General features: G+C 32.1%; 1 protein-coding gene across 1 annotated transcript in view; it reads left to right on the forward strand.

The window, feature by feature from the left end:
- YTHDC2 (YTH N6-methyladenosine RNA binding protein C2) overlaps nucleotides 1-18,066 on the forward strand; it is a 77,981-nt gene that overhangs the window by 39,518 nt on the left and 20,397 nt on the right. The window contains exons 17-22 of the mRNA XM_001370029.4: nucleotides 3,687-3,769; nucleotides 8,962-9,067; nucleotides 9,715-9,834; nucleotides 11,313-11,585; nucleotides 15,675-15,801; nucleotides 17,630-17,835. Coding sequence (XP_001370066.1) covers nucleotides 3,687-3,769; nucleotides 8,962-9,067; nucleotides 9,715-9,834; nucleotides 11,313-11,585; nucleotides 15,675-15,801; nucleotides 17,630-17,835 — 915 coding nt within the window. The remainder of the gene's footprint in view (nucleotides 1-3,686; nucleotides 3,770-8,961; nucleotides 9,068-9,714; nucleotides 9,835-11,312; nucleotides 11,586-15,674; nucleotides 15,802-17,629; nucleotides 17,836-18,066) is intronic.

Below are 18,066 nucleotides of genomic sequence, written 5' to 3' on the forward strand. Positions count from 1 at the left end.
AAATGGGGAGTGGTCCCAATAGGGAATTGTCCCAATGGAGAATTCCCCAATGGGGAATTTTTTTAACATTCACAAGTCTGAAAAATTTCAAGACTCACATTAGTTGTGGAAGTTTTTCATTTGGACAGTAGCAACTGATAACAAGAGTAATGAAGTTTCCTAGATGGGTTCCTAGAAATACCAGATAACCTCCTTTCTAAAAAAATAGAATACCAAATGATTCTTTAAAAATTAGCAACTATTTTCTTCTTAGTTCCCTCTTCCAACAATGACTGAATCAGTAAAACACTGTAGGAATCACATCACAAAATAGTTGTAGGAATAATTGATTATTGTAGTAAAAATATTTTCTATGTTATTGAAAAAAAAATTTATTTTTATCTTCCTACTAGAGGACTTAGGCTTCATAAGGATTATTATTGATTATTTTGATTAATTTTTAGAAATGATTAGAACAGAATTCTATCATAAAAGAATTTGGGCTTTTTCTGAAATTTATCATGACAGGATTTAAATCACAAAAAAAATTCTAATTCTATATGTCCTATTAATTTTGTCTGACAAGAAAAGAAATTTTGTTGATTAGAAACCTTAAAATCAAGTTTTATGTGAATATATTTTTCCAAGTATAGGATCCTAGATTAGAATTAGGTTAAAAATGAAAGGTACCCTAGAGTTTATTTAGTCCAGTTTCTTCATTTTTCAGAGGAGGAAACAGGCTCTGAGGTGAAGTGACATGCCTGAGATTAAGTATTAAGTCATATACCTAGGATTTTAAACCAGGTCCTCTGACTCCAAATCTAGCACTCTCTCATGTTTATATTCATTAAACTCCTACCCCTTAAATCAAAAGATTATACCTTTATTTCCATCAAACTCCAAAACTGGTAGACATAATTTTAAGCTATATAATATATGAATTAGAGTAAAACACTATAAAACATTAATTTAATTTTTAATTTTTTCAAAATTAAATTCATAATTAATTTCAAAATTAAATTCATAACATAGTATATAAAGTTTCAACTTACAGAAAGCCATGAAATGTATTATTTTACTAGTTAAAGTAGCTTAAATTTAAAGCAAAGCACTGAAAATGCTTAGATGGTCTTTAATATAGTCACATAAACAAAAAGGTTTGGTGCTAGCCTTACTGTTAATTTTAATTATATCTACACTTGCAAGTTTCTGCTGTCCAGTGAGAATGCCCTTAAAAGTATTAATATCAGACACGAGGAGCCGGTATCAGGCACACTATTAGTAGCGCCCTATACCTTACTCAACCCCCTCCCTCCCTAGAATGCAGCAGTGAAAGTTTTACTAAATCATAATTACTTAGGGTTGGTAAATTTTGTGCCAGCCACCTTGGCGATACAATTAACCCAAATTAACAGAATTTTAGCATAAAGTGTGTTTAAGCTATATCTCAAATAATGTTACTACTTAACTAAACTGTAATGTGCTCTAGTTCTAAAATAAGCAATTAAAATGACTTTCATTATGCTGACCACAGGACAACTAAGACACAAACTGGGATTAGATACACCACTATGCTTAGCCATAAACTAGATGATGAAAGTATTTGCCAGAGAACTACTAGCCATTGCTTAAAACTCAAAAGAGTTGGCAGTGCCCTAAACCCATCTAGAGAAGGCTGTTTTATAATCGATAAACCCCAACCCTTTCTTGCCAATACAGCCTATATACTGCCATCATCAGTCCACCTTAAAAGTGCCAAAGAATAAGGGAAATTATTTTTCCATAAAAACTTTAGGTGAAGGTATAGCACACAAAGGGGAAAGAAATGGGCTACATTCTCTACATTAGAGAACAACGAATCACGTTATGAAACTAAAGTGTTTGAAGGAGGATTTAGTAGTAAATTAAGAATAGATTGCTTAATTGAAATATGCAATAGGGCACACATACACTGCCCATCACCCTCCTCAATACAATTTATCAAAATTACTAATATTACTATCAAAATAGGAGAGAAGTGATAACACAGTAAGTTTACTGGAAAATGCACTTGAAATATCAAAGTGTAGCTTAACTTAAACCATTTAACTTACACCTACAAGATTTCAGTTAATTCTAACCATTTTGAGCTAACAATAGCCCTAATAAACACCCAAGCAATTACTATTAAATCAACCCAAACCATTAAAACTATCCTAATATAGGTGATAGAACAGATATTATAGACACAATAATGATAGTACTACAAAGGAAAAATGAAAGAATAGTTAACAGCATATAAAAGCAAAGATCTGCCCTTGTACCTTTGCATAACGATTTAGCCAATCAACATGGACAAAAAGAACTATGCCCAATTTCCCAACATTAAGCGAGCTGCTATAAAACAGCTAAATAGAAGCAACTTGCCTGTGAAGCAAAATAGTGAGAAGAGTTTATAATAGAAGTGAAAGACCTATCAAACTTAATGATAGCTGGTTATCCAAAATATGAATTTTAGTTCAACTTTAATATAAAGCATCAACACTATTAAGCATAACTTAAGAAGTTAGTCAAATGGGGGACTACTCTTTTGACCATGTAAACAAATTAATGTTTGCTGTGCCAGTTAAGAAAATTTTGAAAAATTAGTTGAGAAAATTTTAGATGCTGTGGTTTTAAAGACTACTATTTTGATATGATGTATTGATAATATAGTTCTGTACCTGAAGTGGACAAGCAAGAAATGTTTTATTCTGTTCTATGTTACATAAACAATGCCTTTTTTAAAAAATTGGACTTAATCTATATTATATAAACTTTTCCCCCTTTTGCATATAAAATGTTATACATAGGAAAAACAAAGCAAGTCATAGGCGGGTTGAAGTAAAATTGATGATAGCTTACATTTATATAAAACTTGGGTTATAGAGTACTTTATATACACTCAGCAAATTCAATTCAGCAAATGTCTAATGTACTGAATATTCCGTTAGATTGTGAAGGAAATCTAGAGCTAAAATAAACATGATTCTTTCCATCCTGGGGCTTATGATCCAAAGGAGATTAACATTTTTTAGAGAAGTCCAAAATCTCTGTGAGGTTTTAAGTGGAATGAAAGGGAGTGGAGGCCAGACACTTTCCCCTTCTGGCAAGGTGCCATAGGATTCAAACTTTGGTTCTCTGACTCCAATTAGGGGCAATTAGGTGTCATAGTGGGTAATTTTACTGAACCTTTAATCAGGAAGACATGAGTTCCAATTTAACCTCAGTCTAGAAGTGTTACCATGGGCAGATTTTGGAAATAGTTTGCACCTCTGTATTTAATTTTAATTTAGGGGACTTTGAAAGTTTATAACCAGTGTAGATTAGTGTTTGCTGTGCTTTAATTTTCTGAACCTGTTTGTTTTTATGTCTTGTGTTCATTTATTGCATTAGAAGCCTAATGAAGACTAGAAGAGAGTCTGGGGAATTTTAGGGAAGAGATCTGGTTAATAAGAATTGTTCTCATTCTTCTTAGCATGCCCTAGCAACTAAGAAAAGTATTTCAAATAAAAATTAACCATAATAACCATAGAATAACCAAAGAATTTTGGATAATTTATTAAATTATTCCCTTCCAATACTGTTTCTAATCAAGAGATAGTAAGGACTATATGTTAAAATACAGTTATACAACTCTTTACTATTTCTTTTTAAAAGATTTTCATTTTTAAAAATTTTAATTGCAGAAATCCTTTGATGCCCTGAATTATGTTACGATGCTAAAAATGGTTTGGATTTCAAAAGCCAGTGCTATCCAAAGAAAAGGCAGGTAATGTGTATCTACTGTGTTTTTTATTAAATTTAAGTTATCAATTTTGCATCTTAATGTTAAAATTGATATTGAAACTTGGATGTGAAAGGCAATAAAAATGTAATTTTTGTAATCATATCCAATTTTGTCATTCACTCTTTTGTGACATTGTCTCTCTGTGCCTCAGTTTTCCTATGTATAGAAAATTAGAGTATTGGACTAGATTAAGGTTTTTAACCTTTTGTGTCATGGATTCCTTTATCATTCTGTTGAAGTTTATGGACTCATTCTTAGGATAATGTTTTTAAATGAATTAAAATACATAGGATCTCTGAGGAAATCATTATATTGAAATGATTAAATACAGTTATCATCAAATTCATGACCCTAGGTTAAGAATCCCTGGATTCTATAAAATCTTTAACTTTCTCTTAGCTCTTAAATCCTGTAATATGGAAATGCTTTCATAGCAATAATTCCTTTCTTCACTGATCCGATCTAAAACATTTCTATGCCTTCTATGTGATTCTTATTTCATGTAAGTCTTCCACAGAAGATATATAGATATGTACAGAGACTTTCTTCTTTTAGTTCTCATCCTTTCTGTCTGCTACCTCTTAGTCTCCTTTGCTGCCACACCTATTATACTCCCTGACTGTGGGATGTCCCCAAGTCTTTGTCCTAAGCCTTTTTCTCTTATTCTTTTTACTTTCTTAGTTACTTTAGTTTGTCTCTGTTTTGATGACTCACAGAGCCGTATATTCAGTCCCTGTTTGATTAGTTTCAGTCTGATATTATAAATTGCTTATTGAACATTTCAGAATGGATATTCTGTAGACATAAGTAGAATTTATTCTTTTTCCCACAATCTCAACGTTCTTCCAAACTTCTCTATTTCAGTCAAAGATACCACCATTCTTCCAGTTTCCCATTCACCTAATTAATCTCTCTTTCTCCCTCATACTTCTTATCCTGTACATCCAAGTACCCTATACTACTGTTTCAACTTTTATAATCTCTCTCACATCAGGCCACTAACCACTTCTATCTACTCATAAAGCCCTTTTATCACTAGAGTGCAGATCCTTATCATCTCTTATTTAGAATATTTCAGTAGTCCCTTAATTGGTTTCTCTTCCCCTGGTCTTTTACTACTCTAGTCCATCCTACAAACTGCTATCAACATGATTTTCCTTAACTGAAAATCTGAACAGGAAACTCCCTACTTCTATCCACGGACTTTCCCTATTGATTCTTAGATAAAATATCTTCTCCTCTATTTAGCTTTTCAAGCACTTCACAACTATGCCCCCCTCCAATCTGTTTTTCCAGCCTCAGTGGTACAGTCATTACAAAATTTTAGAGAATTGAGGTATGGGGTATCATATATGAGGAAGAGGGAGGCCAGTTTGGTTAGATCATTAAGTACCAGAGAAGGAAGAATTAGAGTATTTGAGTCTTGAGTCTTGAGTTAGTGATACTAATTAGAAGGGAAGAGATGGTCCAATTGCAAAGGATTGAGAAATATAGGCAATGTGGGTAGATGACTTTTTCAAAGAGTGTGATTGAGAAAGGGAAGGGGGAGGTATAAGACAATAGCTTTGAGTGTGAAATCCCCTACACCCTTATATGACGGTCAGATTGTTAGGTTAGCAATTAGTATTGAATTAATCAATGTTGTAATTCTAGGATAGTTAATCATGTTAGCATAAGTGAACTTGTAATATAATATTCTTTATTATTTTAGTAGCATTTTATGATTGTTTTAGTAACAGAAATGTAGCATTAGCCTAATTAATAATTGTTAGAATAGGTCTTAGTTTTAGCCGTAAACTTGCTATGTCATGCACCCTTAGCAGTTATGATCCTGAACTTGTGTTTTGAACTTGTGATTTAGTATACATCATCAGGCTTAGAAAGTAGGGTTCAGACTCTCCCACTCCCCCATTCAAGTCATCAAGTGACTTCTTCTACCATTGAGAAGTACTTTCTGACTGCTTCAACCAGTACTGTATCTCTCTATTTTTAACAAGGTCTTGGATTATTTTTAACTTGGGATATAAGTTATGATATTCTTTGCAGCATAAAGAAAGACCTCTTACAAGACTCTGGGTTTTTTGGTTTTGACCAGAAGTCTGGCTTTATTGTGAGATAGACCCTTTCTCAATAAACCCATTTCCTTTTTGGCTTGGAACCTGAGACTTTGTTTCCCTTATTTGCATTCCTGTGGTTAGAAATTTTGCAACATAGCTTGAAGGTGTGGTACAGTCTAGTGAAGTTTTTTAAAGACGAGGAAGATACGAATATATTTAAAAGGCTATTGCTAAGGCAACAAACTATTAAATGAAGAGAGATTTGAGAGATATGGGGAATGATTTAGGTTGTATCCTGCTGGATAAAAATAGATGGGGATAGGATCAAGTGCAATTATAAAGGAGTTGATTTTGACCAGAAAGACTGAATTTTTTTTTTCAGACTTGGGTAAAGTAAAAGAGATAAGAAGATATTATTCATTGATCTTCATTTAGTAACATATCTAATTTTTAAAAGGAACTTGGAAAAAAAATAAAAGGAACTTGTCTTCTTTTTTTTGTAATCTTTTTATTATATTCTGTTTCTGAGTGGGACATACCAAGGTCCTCAGTTGTTATGAATTTGTGGTATATTTCCCCCTATAGCTTGACTGGTTTTTCTTATAAGTACTTAAATGATATACCATTCAAATCATATATTCCATATATTGATAGTAGTTTATTATCTCTTCTATCTTTAAGCATAATGTAGCTTTTTTATTTTTAATCTCTTTTTTAACTACGTCCATTTTCACTATTTCCTTGTCTAAGATTGCTACCTTTGCAAACAGATATGATAAATTCTGTTCTAGCCCTTCAATTTAATTCATTGTGCATCTTTATACTTTAAATGTGTTTTTGTAAATAGCTCATTGTTGGAATCTGCTTTCTAATATCTTTTCTGCTGCCTTCTTCCATTTTATGGATATTTATGGTTATGATTGTTAATTATGTTTTTCCTTTCATCGTGTCCTCATAGTTTTTGTCCCTCTTTGCCTCCACTACCACTACTTTGCAAAGAGCAAAAGATGGGGAAAGAAATAAAATGATATTGACATTAGGATTCCATAATTGAAGTGGTTTCATTCAGTTCCTTTGTTCCTTTTTTCTTCACTCAGCTTAGGACTATTCGCTGATATTTATGAAATTTGTTTTGATTTCCTGGATCTATCCTTTCTCTTAAATTCCTGTTTTCCTATTCATTTTTCATGCTTCTTCCCCATAGCAAAACTTTCATGTGTTTTCAACTTTTCTTTGCCCAAATAGCTCATGAGATTATTTCCCTAATTCTACCCCCATAATTTTTTACTCTGTTTATAAAAACTCCTTGAGAACTAGGCCTGATATTTTTGTTTTTTGCTTTTCTTCGTAACACTTTTAGCACAGTTTTGTTTTTTGCTTTTCTTCGTAACACTTTTATTTTTTTTTTCTTCGTAACACTTTTAGCATAGTACGTAGCATTGAATAGACAGAATTCATAAATATTATCCCAATTATGGGTGCTTCCCCTTCCTTATTTCTTCCCTTCATTTTCTTTGCTTTCTCAAAAACAACAAAATAGAACCAAACCACCTTTAAACTTTGTGTTTGACTTTATTCTCTTCATGACCCTTGGGATTTTGAACAAACATGTGTTTTCTCTACCTGTTATACTACAAACATTTGATCATTATCCCCTTCTGAATAATTATACCTTTCTGAGTTTGTCTTGGTCTCATGGTTTTGTTTCAAAGATTAGATCCAGATTTAGCCTTTTCTTTAGCAAGGCTTGAAAATTCTTTTTTTTTTTACAAAATGTCCATTTTTTCCCCTTCCAATAAGATTATATTTAGTGTTACAAGATAAGTTTTTCTTAACTACAGCCTTTTTTCTTTTCCCTTTTATGTGATATTCTAGGATTTACTTTCCTTTATAGGAATTGAAGTTTATCCTTTTATGATCCTTAATATAGTTCTTTGAACTCTTTCTCTCCAACTTCTTGCACTATTTTTTTCTTTGACCTGAAAGCTATACATTTTATCTATTCTTGTGCATTTTCAATTTTGGGTTCTCAAGGCAAAGATGATTTTTTTCTTGCAAATATTAACTAACTTAACAAAAGTTAATTACTAACAGTTTAATTGGAAAAATATATACTATGGCTATTATGTTTCCTTGGAGTATTTTCTTATCTATGTCTAATTCTTTCAGTAAAACTTCATATGACATGGGATCAGGTCCCAAACTAGTTGCCTTTCTTTGGACTTTGTCCTAAAACCAGAATATTGAAGACTGAGCTCTTCCATCTTTTGAAAATCCATACATTTGCCCTTCTCTAATCTCATAGTTTCTTTCCATTTTCCAATGATTTTTGAAATATAATTGATAGTAGCTTAGCAATCAGATCTACATATTCTTTCAGGACTGAAGGATGTAATTGACCTGGGCTAAATAATTAGAAGTCATCAAAGATAGTTAGGCACTCTTTTACTATCCTTTTACATGAGTTGGAAATCCATTTTCTTAGTAATTTTGGTTCTACCATTTCCAATATAAAATTAATTTTTCTTTGCAAAGGAAACAAAAATGAGAACTGAGTAAATCTACTTTCTGTGTTGTCAGTTATTATTGTTCCAAACACCCCAAGCAAAGGTCCTAACTATTTTTTGATCCTTCTTTTTTTCTCCCAGTATATTTCAACGTATCTTTTTTGTTGTGCTTAGCTTACTTTGACAGTCTCAGCTTATTCTGAGCTGTATCATTACTTAATTAAATTGAATTGAGTCTTAGAGATTAGTCTATTTTGCAGAAGAGAAAATGAAGTCAAGTGATCTAGTAAGGTACTGAGTAATTAAATTGAACTATTGTAATTACTAAATTTAAGTGATCTTCAATTTAACATTTATTGATTAGGAAAATGATGTCCAGAGAAGTCAAGTGATCTTGAATATGAGTTTTTAATTTCATTAGGATATGTTTTTTTTATTGAAAAGATCTAACTGGTAAACATAATTTACATAGGAAATATTTACTTGAAAAGTCATAAGCCACTTTTTGTCCCATACCTATATCATTAAAGGACAGATTTTTTGTTTTTTATTTTCTTGAACTTACAAATATTTATATACTCAAATCTCAGTTTAATTTTTTCTTCCTAAGAGCGGGGCGTTGTAGACCGGGAATCTGTTTTCGTCTATTCAGCAGACTTCGATTTCAGAATATGTTGGAATTTCAGACACCAGAACTTCTGAGAATGCCACTTCAGGTGGGAATTTGATTGAGAACTTTGAACAATAGAATTTATTAATTCTGAAAATGCCCATGCTTTAAGAAAACAATCACAGAAATTAAGCAAATGTTTTATTTGTATGCAAAAAGAGAATCTTTTAAAGGTTCTTTTAAAGCTAATTATATTAGTAGTAAATTTTAATGATATTTCAGTTTGCAAGAAATACTTTATGTACAGCCTTTAACTAGCATATTTCCCAAGTTCATTTCTCAATGATTCTTTTATGTTTTCATTTATTTTAGAAATAAAGAGATAGTATTTCAAGTAGAAAAGGCTTTGTTAGATTTCAAGATATGATGGCAAAATATATTGACTCCCAAGCTTCTAGTATACTAGGTTATTTTTTGTGTTATCAGTGTTACAGTATTGTAAGAAATCCAGCACTTATTTTTAGGAATTTGTCAAATTCTGGAGAATATGCTTTTTCTGTGCTTATAGCTACTACATAAGGTATAATCTAGAATTTAATTTAAAACTATATATTTAAAAATTTTGTATTTTAGAGTTCATTTTTCAAAAATCATATATTGCTTTGGTGAGTGTGGGCAAAATTCCAAAAGTAAATGTTAGAGAATAACTTTATTAATGTTTTCAAAATATGTTTGCTGATTTTGATTTTACAGGAGCTTTGTTTACATACCAAACTATTAGCACCTATTAATTGTCCCATTGCTGACTTTCTTATGAAAGCCCCAGAACCTCCACCAGCTTTGATTGTTAGAAATGCTGTTCAAATGCTCAAGGTGAGTGTCTTAATTATATTAGTTAATCTATAATTGTTTTTGTACTCTTAAATAAAACTGAGCCTTTTGAAAAATACATTTTATTACTATCTCTTTTTTTTATATTGTCTTCATTACCTACCTGTACCCCTACCATATCCTCCTCCCAGAGAGATGCTCTGTGTTAATAAAGAGTATTTCTTTGAAAAAAGAGGGAGAAGGGAAGAAAAAGATAACTGGCAAAATCAATCAATTTAATGAAAAGAAATCTGAAAACATAGTGTTACATACCTGTGGATCTCCCACCTGTGTAAAGAAACTGAGGGTAGAAAGTGTCTTCTCATTTTTTGAATGAACCTTTGAACCTTTGCTTGTTCTTTGTAATTTTGCAACATTCAATTTCAATTGTTTTGTAGTAGTTCTTTCCATTTATGTTATTGTAGTGATTGCATAAATTGCTTTTCTTGGATCTTCTTGCTTTACTCTGAATCAGTTCATGTAAGTCTTTCCATACTTCTTTGTCTTTATCATTTCTTATAGTGTAGTAATGTTCCATTTTATTCATTTATTAAGTGGGCATCTACTTTATTTTTCCTTCTTTGACATGACAAAAAATGCTGTGATAAATAATTATTTTGATATATGTAGGAACTCTCATTTTTAATTACTTCATATATATGCATATATACTATATTTCTATGTAGTATATACCGCATAGAGTTCCTAAGTGGTTATCCTAATTCATAACTCTTTCAACATTAAACTAGCGTGTGTAGCCTATCAACAGTGACTATTTCTTTTTCATTAGCTTTGCTCATTTGTTGGATAGGTAAAAGTCTCAAGGTTGTTTTGCTTTGCTTTTTGTTTTTATATTATATTTTATATAATTTATATATATATTATATATATATATCCAATGATTAGGACAAATGGTTAATAAAACCAAACAGTTTAAAATTAAAAAATGATTAATACTAATCAAAATAAATCAGTACTTTGTATTTTCAATAAATATAGTGTTTCAGAAGCAAGTTGTCATGTTTCTGATAAGAAAGTAAAGGAATAATGTTAGTCTTAAAACATTTAAAGGTTGCCATGTGGAAAACTCACATCAAACTTAATTCTTCTTAGCTATAAAGGAGAGACTAGAACCATTGGATAACAATTATAGGGAGGTAGATTTATCTAAGTAAAAGAAAAACCTTTTTAATGCTTAGTGATATTAAAAAATATAGTAATGGGTTCCCTTATAAAGAAATGAGATTCTCTTTACTCAAGGTGAAATACCTGAGGAGCTCTTGTTAGGAATCTTATAGATAAGATCTGTGAACTGATTATGGAGCTGGACTAGATGACCTCAAAGGTCCCTTCCAACTCACATTTTGGGTATGTGAAATGGTGATAAAATATTCTTTAATATAGGAGTATAATTTTGTTTGATATGATTGATACCCTGGGCATAACAATTAATATCCATTTAAACTTGACTTTGTCTTTAGACAATAGATGCTATGGATACCTGGGAGGATCTGACTGAGCTTGGATATCATTTGGCTGACTTGCCAGTAGAACCACATCTTGGTAAAATGGTCTTGTGTGCTGTCGTTTTGAAGTGTCTGGATCCTATCCTTACCATTGCCTGTACTCTAGCATATAGAGATCCTTTTGTGCTACCCACACAAGCTTCTCAAAAGCGTGCAGCCATGCTGTGTAGGAAACGTTTTACTGCAGGCACCTTTAGCGACCATATGGCACTTCTGAGAGCATTTCAGGTACTGTCATTATTATTTAATTTATGGAAAAGTTACAGGTGTCAACTGTACATAGCATGGGGGAGAAAAAAATTTTAAATCTCAAAAATATCTAGTCATATTTGCTATATGTTATTTTGCTGAAATTCCACTTTGTACTTGATGTTGGGTGCTTAGAAGTTATATCAATGAAGCAAAAGCTTTTATAGCAAATTGCAGACTTTGATTATGAGAAGTCTTTTGAGGACTAGTGTACCAAAATTTCAAAAAATTCATCACCAGAAGGTTGAACATAAGCTGATGGATCTTTTTGACTATAGAAAAGCATGAGATCATCTATTAAGGTATGAAATGCTTTTGTGTTATATATTTATGCAGGGAAAATACCCGTACTCATGAAATCACAACTTTTAAAATACTTAAGTATTTGTTATCTTACCCTTTTTTTTTGGTAATAGTAATCTTAAAAGAGAGGACAATAATATCTTGAATACTAGCTTGTACATTAAGGATCATTAATATGGTGTTTTTTTGTTTTTGTTGTTGTTGTTTTTTTTTTTTTTTTTTTGCTTCAGTACATCAGTATCATAGTCCTTAGAGAGGTAGTATGATATAGTGGCTAGAAGGTTATTCTTGGATCCAGGAAGACCAGGGTTTGAATTCCACTTCTGCCATTTAATTAGCCTTGTGATCATAGACATGTCATTTGACTTCTCTGAACCTCAGGTCCCAAGCCAAGCCAACAATTTAATCTAATAAACATTTACTTAGTATCTGATATGTGCCAAGACACTTTCTTAGATGGTGTTTGATGTTCAATCATTTTTCAGCCATGATGTTTGACTCTCCATATTTGAGGTTTTCTTGGCAAAGATATTGGAGTGGTTTGTCATTTCCTTTTCCAGCTCATTTTTTAGATGGAAAACTGAGGCAAATAGGGTTTAGTGATTTACCCAGAGTCACAAAGCCAGTAAATGTCTGTGGCTGGATTTTAATTCATGAAGAGGAGTCTTCCTGATTCTAAGCCTGGTGCCCTATCCATTGTACTACCTAGCTGCCCCACTGTCTCTAGAATAAAGCAGAACCTTCTCCTAATGAGCTTACATTTTCCTGGGAGCATATAAGATGTAAGCTAAATACATACCTGATTATTTGAGGATAGGGAAAATAATAACAATTGGGGTAGTAGAAAGGTCAGGAAAGCCTACAACAGGTGTTGGCATGTAAACTAAACCTGGAACACAAGGTATTTTAAGAGGTTGAGGGGGAAAAGGAAATCCATTCTAGGAACAAATCTGTTTATACATGGAATATTAAATTTATGGAACAAAAAGTATGCTAATGTAATGAGTATGTAGGGTTTCAAAAAAGAACAATGTGAAATAAGCTGGGAGTCAGATTGTGAAGGGTTTCAAATGCAAAGTTGAGGAGTTTGTATTTCATTATAGAGGTAATAGGGAACCACTGAAGGTTCATATCACAATGAAGTGACATGGCCAGACCTGTACTTTAGAAAAATTATTTTGGCAGTTGTGTGGAACATGAACTAGAGAGAGAAAAGACTAGAAGCTGGTTTGGAAGCTTCCATTTAAGCTCTTATCTTACACCAAGTGAGAAGTAGGAGGCCTGAACTAGAGTGAAACTTTTAGGGAGTGGAGGCAAGAGACATGGGATGAAGAAACAAGCAAAGTCAGGGGATGATTATGAGGTTATAAATCTGGATTATTAGAATGCTGGTGGTGCCCATAGATATCATAGGGAAGTTTGGAGAAGGATTAAGTTTTGTGGGTAATGTTAATGAGTTTAAATTTGAGTGTGTTGAATTTATGGGAAAACTTCTCAGATGTTCATGGCAAATGGAAGTGGAACTAATCTTCAGAAGAAAGATCAGGACTTAATTTATAGATTTGGAAGTAATTTTCATTGAGCTGATAATTGAATCTATAGGAGGTGATGGTGAGAAAGTGTAGAAAGAAAATACAACAGAACAGAACCAGGTTGAAGTAGGGGAATACACCTTTTTTTTTGCTCTAATACCAGAGGCTTTGGAAAAGTAGTGTGACATAGTAGCTTGAATTCTGCATTTAGTCTAGGGAAGAACTAGATTTTAATCATGAAATTATTAGAGAGCAGGAGGGGGCTTAACAAGGTCATTAAATCAAGAAAGATCATCATTGGATTCAGCAACTAAAAGATTACTGAAAACGTTACAGGAGAGTAGTAGTTTTAGGTGTTGTGTTTTTTTTTAGGAGTTTGGTGGAGAGAGAAAGAGACAGCTAGGGGGCTACATTTCATAGCTGTGTAAGCCTGGGCAAGTCACTTGATCCCAATTGTCTATCCCTTACCACTTTTCTGCTTTGGAACCAATACTTAGTATCTATTCTAAGACAGAAGGTAAGGATTAAAAAAAATTTTTTTTAAAGAGAGAGAACTACAGATCCTTGTCCTACTTATAGGCCTATATCTTGATTTTATGTTTTTGGCTCCCAATATCCTTGTATGGTATATATTATATAAGATATAGTGTTTCAACACTTTTAAGAATCTGTAATTTTATTTATATTGCTCTCCCTCACTAAATGCAGATCAAATGTTCTTTTAATAAATGGTCTTTGTGAGCTCTAACTAGAAAATTAATCATTTTTCTCTCAATCTGCTAGTAATAAACCCTTTCCAACTTAGCTAGACTAGTTTTTAGATGAAAGACATATAATCTGTTGCTAGACTAATATTTTTGAAGCCTTTATAATTTAGTATAATCTGCTAGAATTTTTATCATATTTCTGTAACTTTCATGATCCAAAAACATCAAGTCAACAGGGCATTTATTAAGGACTTACTATGTGCTAGGCACTATGCCTAATGTAGAGTCGAACTTCAGAGAAATATACCGAGAATATAATTTTTAAAAAAGATCTTGTACTACTGCAAGGAAAAATACCATAGTAAAGGATGGAGAAAAAAAAATAAAATTTTAGAATCAGGGAGATGAACAGGAAATATGAGAAATGGAGGGAAGTAATAAATAGTAAAGAAGACCTCAAGTATATTATAAAGGCTATTGAATTTATATTGTAGAACTCAAATTAAAAATCCTCCTCTGTCACTAAGGAGCCAAATCAAAATACTAATGTCCACTAATCTGGACATCTTGTAATCTATTAAAATAATTCTATTATGAATTCTTTCTGTATCCTTAAAACTTTTCCAAATAATTGCACATATATCTAGTGCTCAATAAGTTGAACCACACGAAAAATTGTTTTGGCTCAAATGATATTTGTGGGGCTAGGAGCTACTCTTGTATAATTGAAAGTTCAATATATGCCCATTACAGGCGAGTCATTATTGCATTATGTAAGCCTTATAACAACAAACCATTAAATTACTAAATGGCAGAGTAGCAATACAAGATATTGAAATAATAGTATGGTTAGCATTTTTACCTTAATTTCTTCATGTCCCCTCAAAAACGGAGAATCTTGTTAGAAAAGAAGAAAGAAGGAATGGGAACAAGAGCATTCTCTCGTTTTTTGGCCTTCTCTACTTTTTCTGCTGCTCTATTTCAGCTTCCATTGCTGCATAGGAATTTCACAAAAGTTATCACTTTGCAGCTCCTATCAAAGAATGTGAGAGTTGCCTTAGCTAAGGTGACTGGTGTAAATTTTTGCAATATATTTGATTTCAAAGTTTCATTAAAGATTAGCTATTCCCCCAACCCTAAGAAGAGGGCAAGAGAATGAATCGTTATTGCTGAACCTTTCCCATATCTGAGAATACTTACCTTATTAATGCTCTTCTCTTCATATAATAAACAAGTAAGTTAAGGAGCTTTTGATTTGTATGATAATATAGAGGATCACAGAGTCACAGAAAATGAAAGTTAGAAAGACCTTGCTGATTAACCTATACATGAAGAGACTCTACTCTTGAAGACCTCCAAGGAGGCTAAATTAGCTTATAATACTTTTTTAAAGGTTGGAAGATATCAGGGGAAAAAAGTAAAAAAAATCAAAACTAGAGTGAGATGAAGTAAGTCTTAGTTTTCAATAATATTTCTGCCTTGCACATCATTGATGTTCATTAAGTATCATTTAATTGTTTCTATAGGCATGGCAGAAAGCACGAAGCGATGGATGGGAACGAGCTTTTTGTGAAAAGAATTTTCTTTCACAAGCTACAATGGAAATCATCATAGGCATGAGAACTCAGTTGCTCGGTCAGCTTAGAGCATCAGGTAAAGTTCTAAAGTAGTTACTATACTTTGCACTGTATTTCTTTCATTACAGTGATAGACACCTATGGCAAGCATAAATTTTCTTGTACCTCACAAGATGTTTGTAATGAGAAGTCAATGAACAGAGTTAACTCTGTTATATCTTTCAAGGAATCTAGATCCAATTTTTGGATGGAACATACCTTGTTGGAAGAGAGCTTTTAAGATGGCATTTTGCTTTGTGCTTTTTAAATAAACTTACTTCCATATTTTTTATGATTATTTTCTCAAACTTTGTTCTGATAAGTTTAATGTCTAACTTTACATACAGAGCTGATTCGGATATAATTCCCACATCAATAATGAGCCTTTCCCTATTTATTAAAATTATTACTATTAATTAAAATTATTTATATTATTTAGTACTTGCTACATCCAGTGCCTACCACCAGTTCTTTCTTGATGAAAGTATTTATGAATTAAAAATTTGAAGTTTCTGTATAGCCCTCTCTTGTTCCATCTTGAAACATGCTTTAAAATCCTTTTTGCTTTTTTCAACCACTGAAGTTCCAGTCTCAGTGCTTATTAATTTAAGTTGGAAGATCTTATCAAGTTCTTCATAGAATTTCTCCACCCTTTAACCTTCTGCAAGACATGTTGAAACTATATGAGCTACAATTATTTTCATGGTGATCTTTTTGCATATGTATTAGAATGTGAGGTAACCAACTATTTTGTAAAATAATATTTCTTATTTCCTTTGGAGTGGCAGCAAAAGTAACTCAACTTTCTTTGCCTTTCTTCAAGGGGGAATTGTGAACTATTCCTTAATTTAAGCTGTTTTTCCTTCTTTTTTCTGGTCTTGACACAGTGACTTTTATATTTTTCTCTTTGTTTAGCTGCTATAGCTTAAAATTAATCATCACGTGGCCAGCTTTCTAATAATAGACTTCTCTGTATTTAGTTAGGTTGTTTCTTGAATAACAGATTCAGCCATTTGCTGGGGCAATGCTTTGAAGCCTTTTCAGAATGGTAGAACCTGCCAAAACTTATATTCTTATGGTAGAACCTTTGAGAATCCAGAATCACCACAAAGTAAGACATGGTGGAGATTTTTTTTTAATTGATAAAGATTTAAAAAATGATTTGCTGGACAGCACAAAATGTCTTTTTTTTCTTTTAGAAAACTTTTAAAGTTTCATTTCCCCCTAGGGTAATTACTTTGAAACAGTTATTGAGGATTGCAGTTCAGTGAGGGGAAATACATATAGAAAAGACCAGGCTTTAGATTACAGGTGAGACAAAAGAAAGATAGCATGCAATTGTTAGGATGAAGTTTAATAATGTGTTGAATATGGAAAAAGTAAAAAAAAAAGTTTTTGACATTTCGCTTCATACTGTAGCCAATATTTAATTTACTTTGACCTGGGAAAATGTTCAGTTGTCTATTTTTGGCACCTATTGGTAGCACCTAGTGATTGATAGGTCAAGAGCTGACATTTCAAATAATAGAAATGGAAGAGATTTTACATCATTTTATCCCCACTACTTGCCTTCATCTTGAATGATGAAAAAAATGTCATACAGATTATTGAATAATAACATTTAATAAAACAGCTCAGATAAATTGCTCATTTTGTAGATTAAGAAACAATCAGATTTTGTGACTTCACTTGTTAAGGTTGTAGAATTAATTATGAAATGCCTTCCCTTACTTACCAGAAGAGGGTATTCCATAAACTCTCATGTATACCTATGTTTAATTTAATGGGTTATAGTTTTTATTGCAAGAAAGTTTTGTTTAGTTTGGGAATCATTTATATAATATTATGGGTTTTTTATATTCTAGGTTTTGTTAGAGCACGAGGTGGTGGTGACATTCGGGATGTTAACACAAATTCTGAGAATTGGGCTGTGGTTAAAGCTGCACTGGTGGCAGGCATGTATCCTAATTTAGTTCATGTGGACAGAGAGAATGTAGTATTGACAGGACCAAAAGAGAAAAAAGTACGGTTTCATCCAACTTCTGTTCTCAGTCAGCCACAGTATAAAAAGGTAAATTATACTGTTGATCCCACTTTTAGAATGCAGAATGAATAGAATCCAATTTAGCTTAAAAATATTAAAATGCTAGAATTGGTTTGTTTTACATTTTTTAGAATTAAAATATTTATATATATGAAATTAAATACTAGGAAAAAGAAAATTTGATAGAGACATGGAGATGAAAGAACTAGAGTGATTGTTTTAAAATTTTGAAAAATTTACTTTAAGCCTCATGAAATA

The sequence above is a fragment of the Monodelphis domestica genome, chromosome 3 (assembly GCF_027887165.1).
Source record: "Monodelphis domestica isolate mMonDom1 chromosome 3, mMonDom1.pri, whole genome shotgun sequence".
Classification (NCBI taxonomy): Eukaryota; Metazoa; Chordata; class Mammalia; order Didelphimorphia; family Didelphidae; genus Monodelphis; species Monodelphis domestica.